The following is a 15,582-nucleotide window of genomic DNA, read 5'->3' on the forward strand; positions in this document are numbered from 1 at the left end:
CATAACAACTCTAGATTAACATTCCCTATAACTAACACAATTTTCAGCTCTCAAGTTCTTTAAAACCATCTCCTGGGCAGTCTTATCTTCACAAACTTCAACAAATTTAGTCTGTCTTCTCCAACACTCAAACCAAACTATTATTTTGTCTGTCTTATGCTCCACTGCAACAACTTGGTGAGCTACATTTTCTGCTTAGACCTCAAAACTTCTCTATTCTGCTTTCCCCTTCAACCATCTGTTACTTAAATGATACGGTGACTTGTGTATGCTGAAACACCTAGTACTAATAATTATCTTATATAATCCTTCCAATATTATAGAAATACACTGGAAAAGACAATGTTCTTCCAAACAGTTTTTGCTTCATTAACAATCAGGTGTATTAATATTTATAATCATTAAACTATAACTTCAATGGCTGCCAATTCTGTTGACTCCTGCCTTTGCACATTTGTTCTTCCAAATTTATATTTTCATCCAGAGTTTCATTTTTTTTCCCAGTTATCAGATGAACAGTGAGACCGCCATGTTCCTGAATATCAATCATTTGTGTAAAATATCATATTCAATTAAAGAAGCTACTTTAATTATTCATAGTAATTATTACAATCTAAGAACTGTTTAACTGCCCTGTTAAAGTATCACAAAATGTCTGGTTTAAGCTACTCTGTGTGGTGTTCCATATAGCAAATACTGAACCACATTTACATTTGATCTGAGCTTATTAAAATGTATGAATGCCACAAAAAGTAGAATTTATAGTGTTGTGAAATCACTCCTAGGGAAAAACATCATGCATGTTTTCCGACAAGTGAATATTTATGTGAGAGCTTCACATCTACAACTGATGTTCTGACTAATGAGTGCAGTTGGGTAACAGTGAGCCACTTAGAGCAGAGTGACTCCTATAGCTATAGAGTATAACCGTGGTAGACTAACTTCATATGATTCATTTAGTGATCAAGGTAAAAAGTATATATAAATTTTTCTTTGAATCTTTTCAAAATTATAATTGATTTTTTTAATAGAAAATAAAGTCAAGGGCACTGTTTTATACTTGCTGTAATTATACAAATAGCAAATTTCCATTTTTGTAAGCAGAAATTCTGGGAATTGTTCAGGCAATCTTTGGCCAAATATCTGATTATTACAATGATTCTATATTGATTTAAGCACATAAATTGGCAGAATGAAAGCAAACCAAACAGCAGAACAGCAATTTGGAACTCTCTGCTAAACAAATGTTCTGGTCTGAAATGTCAGGTCCCATACAATCCCTGTGTTTTTTTTTATATATATATTTTTGTTGACTGGGTTAGTCCTACTAGGTCAATAGGGAGAAACAAGGTGGTATTTATACTACTTGGGGAAATTTAGCCCAGACATTGGGGAACTCTCCTACTCTTTTTTGATAGGTGCCATGGGATCTTTTACATCCTCATGAGCTACCACCAACCCAAGCAGATGGGATTTTGGCTTAACATCTCGTCCAAATAGCCAGTTCAGACTGTATAAGTCTATTAGATTCCCTCTGAATATGAAACTAATACCCAAAAAACATACTGTTGAAAAATAGTTTTACATTTTTCAGATTTTACAATGTTTGTGAAATATCAGTGAAGAACAGAATCATATCATAACATATTTCTTGACAAACACTGAACATTTGGAGTGTGATACACACCAACTTATGAATGTCACATAGAATGTTACAACTATGTTTATTTTGAGATCCATTTCAAATTGTGTAATGTAGCTAAAAATTAAAAACTAAGGAGTATAGCTTAAAAGTTTACAATGTTAATTTGTATAGCTTGTAGTCAGCTCCATAGTACACAGGGTTAAATACCTAACTTCACATTATATGACCTGGGATCAGTTAGTGAGCTAAGCAGTGGAGGAAAAACAGATGAACATGTCTTTGTCCAAAAAGCATTGTCATCCCTTGCTATAGGCAGCACGGAGGGCATGTAGATAGGTGTGTATGATCTCATGACACTACCGATGCATGAAGGAAGCATTAAGCTTCTTGTGAATTTTCATGGACCAGAGGAAAACACCTCCACTCTTTTTGGCTACTTGAATGATGAACCCTGGACATCACTTAGTCCTTGTGACAACACCCAGAACAGAACAAGGTGAGGTACATGTAAGGATACTGCAGGCCATAACATCCAATGAAAGTGTATTTAAAGGTCACTGGTGCAGTGGAAATGAATGTGTGATATGAGAATGATGGGGGAATTGATTGTCATAACTGAGGGGGAACATTATCAGGAGAAATAAATGCACATTTCATCAAAGCAGTGTAATAGGAATGTCATAATAAGTGATTATCTTCATCAATCTACCAATATACCATGTATAAGAAAATAATGAGTTGCATATTTTAAACTATTTCTCTAAACTGTCATTTTCAGTGGTACCATACTGTCTACCATTTACTGAATCCTTGTACTCCTGTTCAATCCGTATAGTTACTTGGGCAGAGTAGAAATACAGGTACTTTGCAGCTGTATTAACCTGAGGTTATGGAGGTTTTCCCATTTTGAATACCATTAAACCTTATTCTGTTTCACCTTATTTTTCTCCATGGCTTACTATCACAGTCATGAACCACACAATCTAGAAAATCGAAATCCTGAGACCATAACATCAAAAGACCAACATGCTGATGACCACAATGTCTAAAAATCTTGAATATCTAATTCCCTTACCAGTGTGACTCCAAGAATGAGCACTATCATGGTTTCTGCGGGGGTGTGGACCCAATAAAAAGTGCTAGCACAGGTACTGCAAGAGGGCAAAATCAAGGAGTTTAATATTGTGGTCTTTGGCATTTTGATCCTTCGATATTATGGTCTCAGGATTTTGGTATTCCAGATTATGTGGTTCAAGATTGTGATAGGACTGCATTTTCCACCTGTGCACTACCATGTGTACAACCCCTTCTGTGGAAGATGTACCTGTTTTTTTCACCCCATTGGACAGCTTAAGCTACAGCCCCCAGCTGTTACTGAGGGGTGCAGCAAAAAAGACACAATGCCCTTCCTGCCCTTGATAGAATGATACCTGGCCAGGAAAAGAAAATTATATGACTGCAGTTTTAAAATGAACTAGACATCGGATCGTTTAGATGTGATATATTACAAGAATTAAGCCAATTCTTGAAAAGGTAATCTGTAATTTCTAAGCAATATTCAGATTTCAGTGAAGGGGCTAGATGTGAATTTTACTTTTTACTTTTTTTTTAACAATTATCAGATGTAGTGAATCACTCAACAGTATGAGGTGATGGTGATCTTTGAAAACATATCTTGTCTTATGGAGACACTGGCAGAATTAAAGAATATATAGTTACTAATGCAAACAGTAGGGAAGTATGGATCACATGTTATACAGTTTTGACAAAAATAATGTTGAGGTGTACTTTATAGTTTCCTTAATGTACGAATATTCTTGCAAATTTTCCTGCATTTCTAACATTGTTATATAATTACTATGTTTTGCTGTTATATGGGAATAACAATGAAAAATGAACTGTTTTAACATTTTTATATATGCCTTAACATCGCTGCACATAATGAATCTCTTAAATGTGAGCGCTTAAAAGCACAGAAGATAAGAAGACGGCCAGATTCATGTCATGCATTTCATCCTGATGTAAGTGTTTTACCTTTGTCTTTACAATGGGCATTTTGAAAAGTGAATAATCTAAGTTGTCTTATTCAGTGATTTTAATAGTTTATCTGATCTATACTAGTATATTTTGTGGATCCATGCATATCTTGGCATAGGTATACTCCTTTAAGGGCTTCAGATGTCTTCTCTCTACATAAAATCTGCATGAATTTGGAGCATTCACCTTTCAGTTGCCATAAGTTAATGCTTGTCTAGATTTCAACTGCCCTTTATGACCTTTTTCTTGTACATTTACAAAATAGTTGCACCAAGGCAGCAAAAGATCTATGCGGAGTTGTGAATTGTAAATATGCGCAAATATGTTGCTGGTATAGTATAAATGAAAACCACATTGAGACTGCTTAAAATGAAGGCTGCAGCATTTCTATCTAACTCTTGAATCCTGTTTTGAAATCTAATAATGCAGCATGCAACAATGCCGCAAATACTTTCATACTGGTCTGGTTGAGCATACTATATACTAAATGCCATAAAAAACTATGGAAAATACAGCGCCTAATGCTTAGAGAGGGACAAAAAAACTTGTGATACCAGTTGAGAAAGAAACGTTTTGAACTCTAATGATCCATGTGGTTTTATAGTAATACTGTGATACAACTAGCTGCTTAGCTGATTTTCCCTTTTTGATCTTAAGCAACTGCCAAGACAAGCAGTGACTTTAGCATCGACAATAAAATAAAGAGCTGTATGTTCATTCTTCAAAAAAGTAAAAAATAAAAAAAAATGCTTATTTATGAAATAGAAAAATCAGCTTTACAGAAATTTAGAAAAAGATTATCTCATCTGAACACAATTTGCTCCTATGGTTCTACCTTTTTATCAATATTATGAGTCTTATAATTTCTGGATAAAAGCCTCTTATGTGAAAATAATCTGATTTGTGTAATGGTAGAAGGAAATACTAGACCTAATCTGACCAATATGAACGATTCATATTGTAATACCTCTTCATTCTTACCTACCCCTTCTCATGTTTTCACCTGACCCTTACCCTTTGGCATGCTTCTGCAAATTTCCTTTTCACCAACTTATTCTGCATTTTTATTCTTTCATTTCTGGTGATCTACACCTCTCTTTATGAAGAAATAATTTGAGAAATCCAGGGAGCAATTAAGCCCTATATTTGGAGTGACAATGATGTAGTCATAAGACCTACTTTCTAGTCTAACCTGTCTATAATTCCTTAACCTGCTAATGTTCCTTCTCTTTATTATTGTACTAACCTTTATCTTTCCCAGGAAGTTATGACTGACATTTACCACCTAAGTCTCTTGCCAGAAAGTGTATATAGTTTTTACAACTTATTACTTATTCTGTAGTATGTTTTTCATGAATTATTACGTAACATGCATACTAGGAACTCTCTTCTATCTTCTATATAATGTATGTTCAACTTTATTGCTTGCTTTATAATTGCTTATTTTCTTCTTTTATTGTATCCATAAGGGATCTAGGGACCCAAGTAGATAGTCAGCTTTCCTTTGATAACCATGTTGCCAAAGTGGTTAGAAAATCCTTCTATGTGACCCATCTGATCACGAAAGGGTTCGCATCAAGATCAAAGGATGTAATGGTGCCCCTCTACTCTTCCCTCATCAGACCCATTATTCAGTATAATGCACCAATTGGAATGTACCTGGCTACACATCTCCAGCAGCTGGAGAGACCACAGAGGTACCTAACCAAGAGGATTACTGGCCTCAGACAGTTGCCCTATGCAGCACGATTGAAAAAGCTAAGACTGTTCTCTGTTGCATACCACTTTCTCAGAGGTGATCTTTGTCTAACATACAGAGCCATGTCCAATCCAGAATTGTTGAACATGCTCCATCTTAGCAAAACCAAATCTACTCGAGCTACATGCTCTAGGGATATAAACCTCAACACAACAATGAATAGAACATGCTGGAGGGATAGATTCCCTTCACAGAGACTACCCTTACAATGGAACAGTGTCCCAATCTACATAAGACAGAGCCCCTCACTATCACTCTTCAAGAGGAACCTTGATGAGTGGATGGGTAACAGAAAGTTCACACCGGGGATCACACCAACAGCACTACTAGATAGGGGCCAAGGGTACTAGCTGCTAGTACAAGGGTCTAGGGAATTACTAAAGGGGTGGTGAATACCGCACAATGTGGCTGGGCTAATATATGCCTTCGGGCAGATAGCCCAGTACCAACCTATGAACCTATAAATTGTGCTCTTGTGTGATTGTCTTATTCTTTGTAACCAATGTTGATTTGTATTTCTGTTTAAATTGTACTGTGGAGATTTTCTCCCCAGGCCTCTACTGAAAATGGGTCCGTACCCAGCTGGACATTCCTGGTAAACAAATGTCAAATAAAACAAATAAATAATGACATATCTGTCTTTTGTGATCTCCAGTGAGCAGACTTCCAGCAATTCTAGTCTCTTAATATTCCTCCTTCCTCCAAAGCTATACACTTTTCTGGTGGTGTTCTTCTGGGATCCTGCCATCGTCCTTATGTTCCTTTGTTGTTTAGCCTCCAAAGCTGCACAGAATACTAAATATTTGACCAGACCAAGTTATGGTAGATGTTACCATCAGGAGAATTACCTCTTTGAATATGTATCCTTGTCCTTCTGAGATATATCATAGCATTCTGTTAGCTGCTGGAACTGACCCATTACTCTGCCTCTAGTGATTCATTGTGCATGCTACCAAGTCCCTCAATCATTTTTCCACTCTTCTGACATCAATACTGTCACTTGGTAGGTTAATCTCAACACCAGAGTTACTATGGGTCAAGTGTGGTAGATTGAATTTATCTGTACTGAAACTCAGGTGCCAACTTTCTGCTTATTTTGTTTCCATTTTAAAATATTTCTTAGATGCTCCTACATGCCCTCTGAGTGCACCCATTTTTTTGCACCATCAGCATTTCTTTTTCTTCAGGTGCATCAAATTAATAACAATTGGGGATTGTTGCATCTAGACTTAGTTTCTGGGATACTTCGCTAATAACTCTCCTTATTCTTGGCATCATCCCTGTCACCACAACTCTCCTTGTTATACTCTTCATACATGCAGCAATCCATTCACTCATTCTTGCTCCTCCCACCACCTTTTTCAGTTTTCCTAGTGGTCAACCATTTTAACTGAACCTAAAATGTTATTGACGTCCTAGTAGAAAAAGTATATGGTCACATTTTCTTTTATCCTAGTGGAACAGGAGTGACTAACAACTCCTTCTTTCTATGAATTATCATTGATTGCTGTCTTGTGAATTGTTGCCCTCTAGGAAAGCAATCACGTTTTCCTTCCAGATGTCCTCATGTCGTTTTTTGTGACTATATTAAAATTAATAGCGCTATTGATTAAGTCTATGATCTTCTCTTACAAAGAGTACCATAGTTATCATTCTAAACCCTGTTAAAATTTTTCAATAAGTACTGGTCTGCCAGAGCATCCCACTAGAAGATCCTTAAGTACCCTGCCCAAATTTATGAGGATACTGGAAGGTAACACTTATGATAATTTTGCTTTGCATCTGTAAAAGGTGACCAGTTTACTCTCCACCATTTCTATGTCTGTTCTTCTGTTTGTTTAGTGCTCTTCCCAATCTGCCCTGCATCTCCTCTACATTCTAGCTTTGTCATTCTTCTTTTCTGAAAATGGAGCAAAAGAGTCATTAGGCCCTGCTGCTTCTTCTCCCTATTACATGTTCTGCATCTCATACTTTCTCGGCTTGGTGAGGCGTGTCAATCCTTTCCTTACGTCTGCTGCATACAGGAATAGTTGTTGTTCCTCTTTCTGATCCTTACAGCCCACTCCCTTCAATTTTGAAATTTGCTAATCTCACTACCTTTGTTAACCTTTTGCAAGCCTCCTTGTACTTTGACTCAAGGATTGTGTCAGTTGTTTAAACACTGTTATCAGACAGCACTGATGCCACAAGGTACAGGAGAAGGGTATTACAGGTGTGTCTGCTGGTGTGGTTTGGCTATTTATACATTTTTCAAGAAAAAGACAATAAATAAATAAATAAATAAATAATCAAAGACTCTATGGGAGAGGTCCAAATACTTGATCGGTCATTTTACGGGCTTTTTCTTGCTATGCCGTCCCATGAATCATGGGATAGTATCAGCAAAGAGAAGAAAGGCCATGATATATTTTTTTCACTCCTGACAGTGAACAACAAAGTTCTGAATTTTTAGATTAAGAATTAGGGACAGATTATTAAATATTGCTTTTATTTTTTTTAGTAAGTTGCTAGGGTAACAGTACTACAGTAGCTTGTGTTTAGTGAAGGATATGAGTCTGAAACCAAATCATTTCATTATTAATTTGTAATTATTCATGAATGGTAACCTGATGAAGTCTTATTTCAGATGATGCCCTTTTCCTCATTACATCTTTGGTCTAATGAACGTGTAAATAGCAAAACATTGAAAAAGCTGAACTATCAATGTATATTTAATTAAAAATGTGTTTCATTTTCAAACTTTCTGAGTTAAGACTAACTTCTCATAAATAAAGGGCAAGAACCGCAAAGAACCTTGTGTACATAGAATCACAACTCACATACACTTACTTAAAATAAGTAACCAACTGAAAGGGATTTCTTATGCACATCTTCCACCTGTACTCATTTAACCGTCACAGATTCTTGGCTCATAATTTTGCTCTGCTCCTTTATAATTCCTAAACTGGAAGGGTTTTTTTTTTGAGAAAAGGTAGTAGATTAGACATAAATAATGACATCAATTAGATTTAGAAACTTCTTTTACTGTAGAAAATGGTTGCTTATGCACATTATGTTATTCTGTCAATGTCCCAAGTTATTAGTACTAATAATTTAAAAAAATGTCACTGATTATCTATGGAACTGCCCCTCATTTTGGAGGTAAGAGGTTGAAAGCTATTCTGCACAGTTAGATCCTGGAGCATTGCATCTTGGAATATTGCACTTATGTGGGTTACATCTGAGCTAATGCCTGTTTACTTAATTTCATTTTATGTCTTTATGAGTTTGTGCAATGCAACAACACATACGTTTTCCCTTACTGTGAATGGAGGGGAAACAATGGTTACCAGTAAGTTCTGGAAAGTTACAAGAGACAGGCATGTTACTATACTATCTTTCATCTCTTTGAACCATCTTTGTACCCAAATACAGTGGCATCTAAAGTGGAAATCAGGAAAAAATATGACAGAACCATACTTCTGAACTGTTCCTGATTTCAAAAGCTCTCCCGGATTTTGTCCTATATGTTTGGTCTGTTACTCATAAAATGTGTGGTTTTCAGTTAAATCATTAAGCATTACAGTCATTAAATAATGACAGACATTTGATTTTTAGACTTCATATCCTTTAGAAAATAAAGGACTGTGCAGAGCCTGTTTTTCTACCAATTTTCTAAGATCAGTATATATATATATATATATATATATATATATATATATATATATATATATATATATATATACAACATGTGCCTATTTTATGGCTTTTGTCCACTGTCATTTTGGCTTTCTCCCCAGTTCTTGAACTTACAGGTTGGGAGCTATGGGCAAAAATTTAAATGAATGACTTGGGTGTTTTTATTAGGCAAATAAAGAAATCTACTTTAAATGCATTACTTTAGTGCAATCATATGTCAAGTTTGTACTAATATTCATGTGTGAAGCTGGGTATGAATGAAATGTATTTAATTCTAGCCATATACTTCAGTTTAATCAGTACCATAACAGACAGCAGGAATAAGCATGACTTATATATGACTCCTGCTTAATATGCATGACAGATGGACATGAGTAATCCTTCCTGACAGAATAGTTATATTGAATTATACAATGACCCCCCCCCCCATTAATATTCCAAAACGTGCACGGTGATTGGCCAGCGTGCCCATTGTAAATCCCACAATATGCCGATGGAAAAAGGTATGGTCGCCTGGACTTTTTTCCATTGGTATAAAGTGCTCAAAATATTTTTTTTAACAAATAAAAAAAAAAAAAAAAAGAAAGAAAAAAATTGAGCAACGGAGACTTTCTTTTCTCCATTGCTTCCATTTCAAAGCATTGATGTACTGGGTATGCATGCTCAGTACACCAAAACAGGGAAGCAGTGTTCCACAACCAGTGGAAGAACAGTAATGCGCCCTTATACAAAGACATTATTTAAGAAAAGTATTTTTTTTCTTAAATAATGTCATTGTATAATAGCAATAACCGACTCCGTGGTTGTGGTATATTGAAATTTACCCACGGCTGGCTTTATTTAATCACTCGGGTGAAGCCCGAGTGATTAAACCACACCAATCATGGGTGAATCTTCAATATACCACACCATGTCATCGGTTATTGCTTAAGTAAAGCATGCCTTCCCCCAGAAATACCAAGTAAAAAGCTCTGCTCACTGACATCCTATTTGGACAAAGGACAAATGGCACACTTATATATTAGCAGTGTTATCCTTCTCTGCATATTCAGACATTATGTTTGGAAATGCAACTAATAATATAAAGATTTTTACCACAATGTAACAGTATTTTAATGCATAGAATATCTCCAATAACCTCCCCATCTTCATCGGAATTGTTACAATAATTACTAAGAGAAAAAAAAAACTTAAGATACTGCTGAGTTTAATGATATAACCAAGCAGCACAGCCAAGAGTAATTCAGTAGTAATTAATTGCAGTATGTGTTGAGGTTTAAAGTAACAGACAACACTATCAGTAATAAAATAAAATGATGTCATCCATGCATAAGCTGTCCTGGTAACATTACATGGATGTTTATGCTGTAATTAAAATCAACTGTACTATGTTTCGGTTGTAATTAATATTGGCTAACAAATTTATGTTTATAGAACTTTAATAAAAGTTGTCAAACATGATTCAGTGTGATGTGTTTATTGAAGGGGACCAGGACAAAACGCATGCAAAATAGCTTTTATGGGTTATAAATCAGCTAGAATAACAGGATTTGTGTTAGTATGCATTTTTTTAAGAATATGAAGTCTAAAACTGAAATGTCTGTCATTATTTAGCCTACAGGAGGCAGAAATGCTGTTCTTCTCTGCTGTATTTTGCTAGGGCTATGGCAGAAAGTTGATGGCCAGTTAAAGAGAGGCCAGACAAAAGGGAGTCCACTGTAGGTCCATTTGGATTGCTGCTCTACCAACTTGAATAAATAAATATAATATGGACCAAATATTGGTGTGATAAAATTAACTGCACTGGAGGGTAGAGTTTTCCTTTATGCTACAGGAGTGGTGGTGGATGATAAGTATTTTGAGGTATCAATAGTACTGAAGGGTACAGCTGAATGATATGTGACAACATATACATTGAAGTACAGTACATCCATCCTTCCTCTCCTCCCGCACAACCATCACCATCAGAGAACGTAATACCAGTGGTCTTGATTTTCACATTTTCGCTAGTTCTATGGACACAATATCAATGTAGTCTAAATCACAGGAGATAAAAAACTTATTTTTCTGAGAGTCTTGAACTACAACTGGAATGGATCCAATATGGTCCAGTTGCAAAGAATAAATGACCTTCATAAAATGATGCAACCAGTAAACAAACCCACCAGACAATATCCAATATTAATACTATCAGCCTAACTGGTTCCAAAATATAAAACTTCTTTGAAAAATGGAAACAAGTATCTGTTTTCCCTAACAGTATGAGTGATCATTTCAGGTGCTATCTACGTGATTTTTAAAATCTCCTTAAGTATAATTCCATTACAAAACCACTTCAGTCAGTCCTTGATGCTAAGGAAAGTTCCCTGCACACAAAAAAAACATAAGATGATTATTCTCGAATGCCAAATTAATTAAACCAAATCTGCTTTCTCAGCCTTCAGTATCCAACTAACAATCCAAGACAGATGGCCTCCTACAAAAAAGGTAATGGTCAAAGTGAAGCAATGCCCTGTCTACTACATGTCAGGGGAAGGATGGGTCACACAAACATGTTCATTATATGTGGAAAGTAAGCTTAAGACAATGTTGCCTTCATTCTCTGTTATACTCAGGGACACTGAGCAATTTTTAACTGGCCTGTTCATATTTTTGGAGAGTTGTGGTTATATAACAGGGTTTTTTCTTGTGACCCTTGATGTAGTGAATTTATTTACGTGCATCCCAAATGAGCGTGGTCTTGATACCATTAGGGAACTGTTGACACACAGAAGGAATTTTGACAACAGTCAGGCTGATATGGTTTGCTGCTTGTCGGATTTGGCTTTAAACAATAATTTTTTTTCTATGGTGACTGTTTATATGCACAAAAATGGGGGTGGCCATGGGCACCTCCTGTGCAAATACATATGCAAATGCAGTAATGAACTCATGGGAGGAACAATTTGTGCTTGACAATAACAATATATACAGACCACACATTAGATTTTACCATTGTTTTGTGGACTAAGTTTTTATCTTGTGGGGAGGGGACGAGGAAGAATTATATTGTTTTCTTCACCACATTAACCATACCACTGAATTTTTGAGGTTTACTATGTCCATATCACAGTAAGAGATTTATATATATATGCAGGTGTGTGTGTGTGTGTGTGTGTGTGTGTGTGTGTGTGTGTGTGTGTGTGTGTGTGTGTTATTTATGTGTTATTTCTTTGTGTATTTGTGTGTGTGCGTGTGTGTGTGTGTGTGTGTGTGTGTGTGTGTGTGTGTGTGTGTGTGTGTGTGTGTGTGTGTGTGTGTGTGTGTGTGTGTGTGTGTGTGTGTGTGTGTGTGTGTGTGTTTTTTTTTGGGATGTACGACTATTGGTTAACCAAATGGGTCAGATAGATACCAATTTATTCTGAAAGGGATGTTGGAAAAATAGTTACTTGTCCTTTGATAGTATGTACCTTTGGCATATATATCCTAATGTAGTAAGAGGCCAATACATGAGAGCCTCTAGGCTATGCAGACAAGAGGAAGTATGTCATGAAAACATTGAAACACTTTTTGAAAAGGGGCTATAAGAAGGACCTTCTGATGCAGCATAAGGAGAGGGTGGTAATGATAGAAAAAACACTGCTGCCCCGATATTTCTCTAGACGTGTATTAGTGCACATAAGGATAGGAGCTTTGTCAGTAAACTTAGATTTGGTTTGAAGTACACAAATGATGTAGGCCTTGTATGTAATGTTACATGAAAAAAAACCGGGAATACTCACAAGCGACAACAAGACAGCTGAAATAGTTGGGAACAATCCCTCTTTTATGTATAAAAATTGTTTAAACTTGAAAAGACTACTGTGCAGAGGGAATTTTAATACTATGTCAAGTAACCTATCTGCCAGACTTGGTACATACAGCTGCAAGCATTGCAGAGCCTGTACATATATTTCACATGAACAAGTGTTTAAACATCCACGGATGAAATATATTTGTAGTCCCAGAATCTATGCAGATTGTAGTACAGAAAATGTGATTTATTTAGCCACATGCAAGTCCTGTACAGGATTTTATGTTGGTAAGACCAACAAGAGATTAAAAGATAGAATTTGTAGTCATTCTTATGAGATTAGGACTTGCAATATGAACAATGCACTAGCTAAACATATTAAACAAAATGTTGGACATGGGTTTGTCTTTAGTGTACTACAAATAGTGCATGTGGGTCACGGGGGGGGGGGTAATCTCACTAACTATACTGAAACAGTAGAAGTTAAATGGATCTTGATAAACATCCTGGTATTAGTGCTTGTGTCCCTTTAAAACCTGTATTGAAAGGGAGGAAATTGGTTTAATGAAGTGATGAATTAACATAGCTGACTAAACATCTAACTGTTTTTAAACTGAGTTGTTATTTTGTGTTTTTATGATCTGAAGAAGCATTGGTTTTACAATGTGAAAGCACTTATCTGGTCCATTTTTACAAATAATTATTTTTACTGTGTGAAACTGTGGAGTTCCTGCCAATTTTTATGCTAAGGTTAGTAAGGTATGGTGAGTCAAGTGGTGTTTCTCTTTTCTATTTTTCCTAGTAAACCCATTATCAAATTGATAGAGAAGGTGGAAGGTGGAGGTGAGATTAGATCGCCAGAAAATGATGAGTTGAGCGGACAACTGAGGTGATTAAAATGGTATAAGAGTGATAGCAAATGAAGGATGAACAAAATTGGGATGAAGGTTAAGGTATTAGAAATTGCACATATGTGGAATAGTTTGGTAACTAAGATCTTTAACCCACAGCTCCAGGATCTTAGGTTCAGCCCTGACCCTTGGTCCCTCTGTATGAGGAGTATGCATACTGCCCATCTACATATATATATATATATATATATATATATATATATATATATATGGGTGTAGGTTAGAAGATCGACAGCTGAGATAACCGACAACGCATGAGCGGGCGCCAGATGATCGACACTCGGAAGACCGACGCTATGGATGAAAACTCCGACGCCAGGGATAGTGAGTTGAAAAGAAGGCTGTGTGAGTATGCGGTGGTGACGGACGTTAGGGTGCGACTAAGGTAAGTGTGGATAGTGACAGTCTGTGGGGATAGGGGTGGGTTAAGTGAGTTAGGGTTAGGGCGCGGGTTGGGTAAGTGTGCGGTAGTGGTATTTTTTGGGTTAGGGGCGGGTTAAGTGAGTTAGGGTTAGGGCGCGGGTTAGGTAAGTGTGCGGTAGTGGCAGTTTTTTGGGTTAGGGGCGGGTTAAGTGAGTTAGGGTTAGGGCGCAGGTTATGTAAGTGTGCGGTAGTGGTATTTTTTGGGTTAGGGGTGGGTTAAGTGAGTTAGGGTTAGGGCGCGGGTTAGCTGAGTGTGCGATAGTGACGGACCTTAGGGTAAGGGTTTGGGTTAGGGTTGGACGTAGTTGTGTGTGTGAGGTTTAGTGTGGGTTTGTGAGGATTTTGGTGTGCTTGTGTTCTGTTTGTGGTTTTTGGATAAGGGGATGTGTTTTGTTAGTTGATTGTTGTTATTGTGGTGTGTGCAGTGTGTGGGGTTTCGTGTTTGTGGACCGTCGGTTACTTGTTTGTCGGGCATGTGAGGTGTCGTGTTTATGGTTTGTCGATAATGTGGTGTCGATGTTTTTGTTGTCGGTGAGAGTGGCTGTCGATCTTATGACCTAGAACCATATATATATATATATATATATATATATATATATATATATATATATATATATAGATAGTATTTTTTCATAGTACTCCCATTTTCTTCCATCTCCTGAAACCTGTTGATTGAAAGGCTACCCTAAATGGTCTAACTATACTGCATTTACCACTGTCTTGTGACCCAGATATTGACTAAAAAGAAGCAGTGATGGACTACTTCATCTACACTGTTAAGAAATCAACAATGCTATAATTAAGTAACTAACTAAATTAATAAATATAGAAGTAAATATATAAAGTTTGAGATGAAAAATTTATGAATCTATAGAATAAGAAATCAAGGGAAGAATGAATAATTATGACAGAAATGATAACTGATTTGTATCTTTCAGTATAAATGTGGAGTGCAAACTGAACATTTCCTCAATAAAGGAATATTCTCTGATGGGGTGTTGACTTTGCAGATTCACTTCTCTCCCTCTCATTTCTTCAACACTTGTCATCGGTGTATACAGCTCTTCCTAAAATTTGTCTTGGCTCTCCTTGTGCTTTATTTGTGACCAAATCTCCCACTTTCTTCACTATATCAATCTGTGCTGCCACACTTGCCTGTACTCCTCGGATAAAGTTGGATCATTTTCTATTTTTTTTTCCTATCTAGCCTTACCTGTTTCACCTCATGCTCTCAACTGGCTATATTCTGCCTCTTTCCAAAGCTACTCTACCTTTTTTTGCCTAATTAGTCAGTTTATTGCATTTTTTATTTCTGATATTCCCCCCTGGAGACCCCCATTATGCTGTAGACCCCACA

The 15,582-nt window shown here is 36.5% G+C and overlaps 1 protein-coding gene across 1 annotated transcript in view; it reads left to right on the forward strand.

Annotated features, from left to right (window-relative positions):
- CACNA2D3 (calcium voltage-gated channel auxiliary subunit alpha2delta 3) overlaps positions 1-15,582 on the forward strand; it is a 2,619,084-nt gene that overhangs the window by 2,525,011 nt on the left and 78,491 nt on the right. Inside the window, exon 29 of the mRNA XM_044078472.1 lies at positions 3,584-3,666. Coding sequence (XP_043934407.1) covers positions 3,584-3,666 — 83 coding nt within the window. The remainder of the gene's footprint in view (positions 1-3,583; positions 3,667-15,582) is intronic.

This window comes from Protopterus annectens, chromosome 7.part1 (genome assembly GCF_019279795.1).
Source record: "Protopterus annectens isolate FY-2018-M chromosome 7.part1, PAN1.0, whole genome shotgun sequence".
NCBI classification, from domain to species: Eukaryota; Metazoa; Chordata; order Ceratodontiformes; family Protopteridae; genus Protopterus; species Protopterus annectens.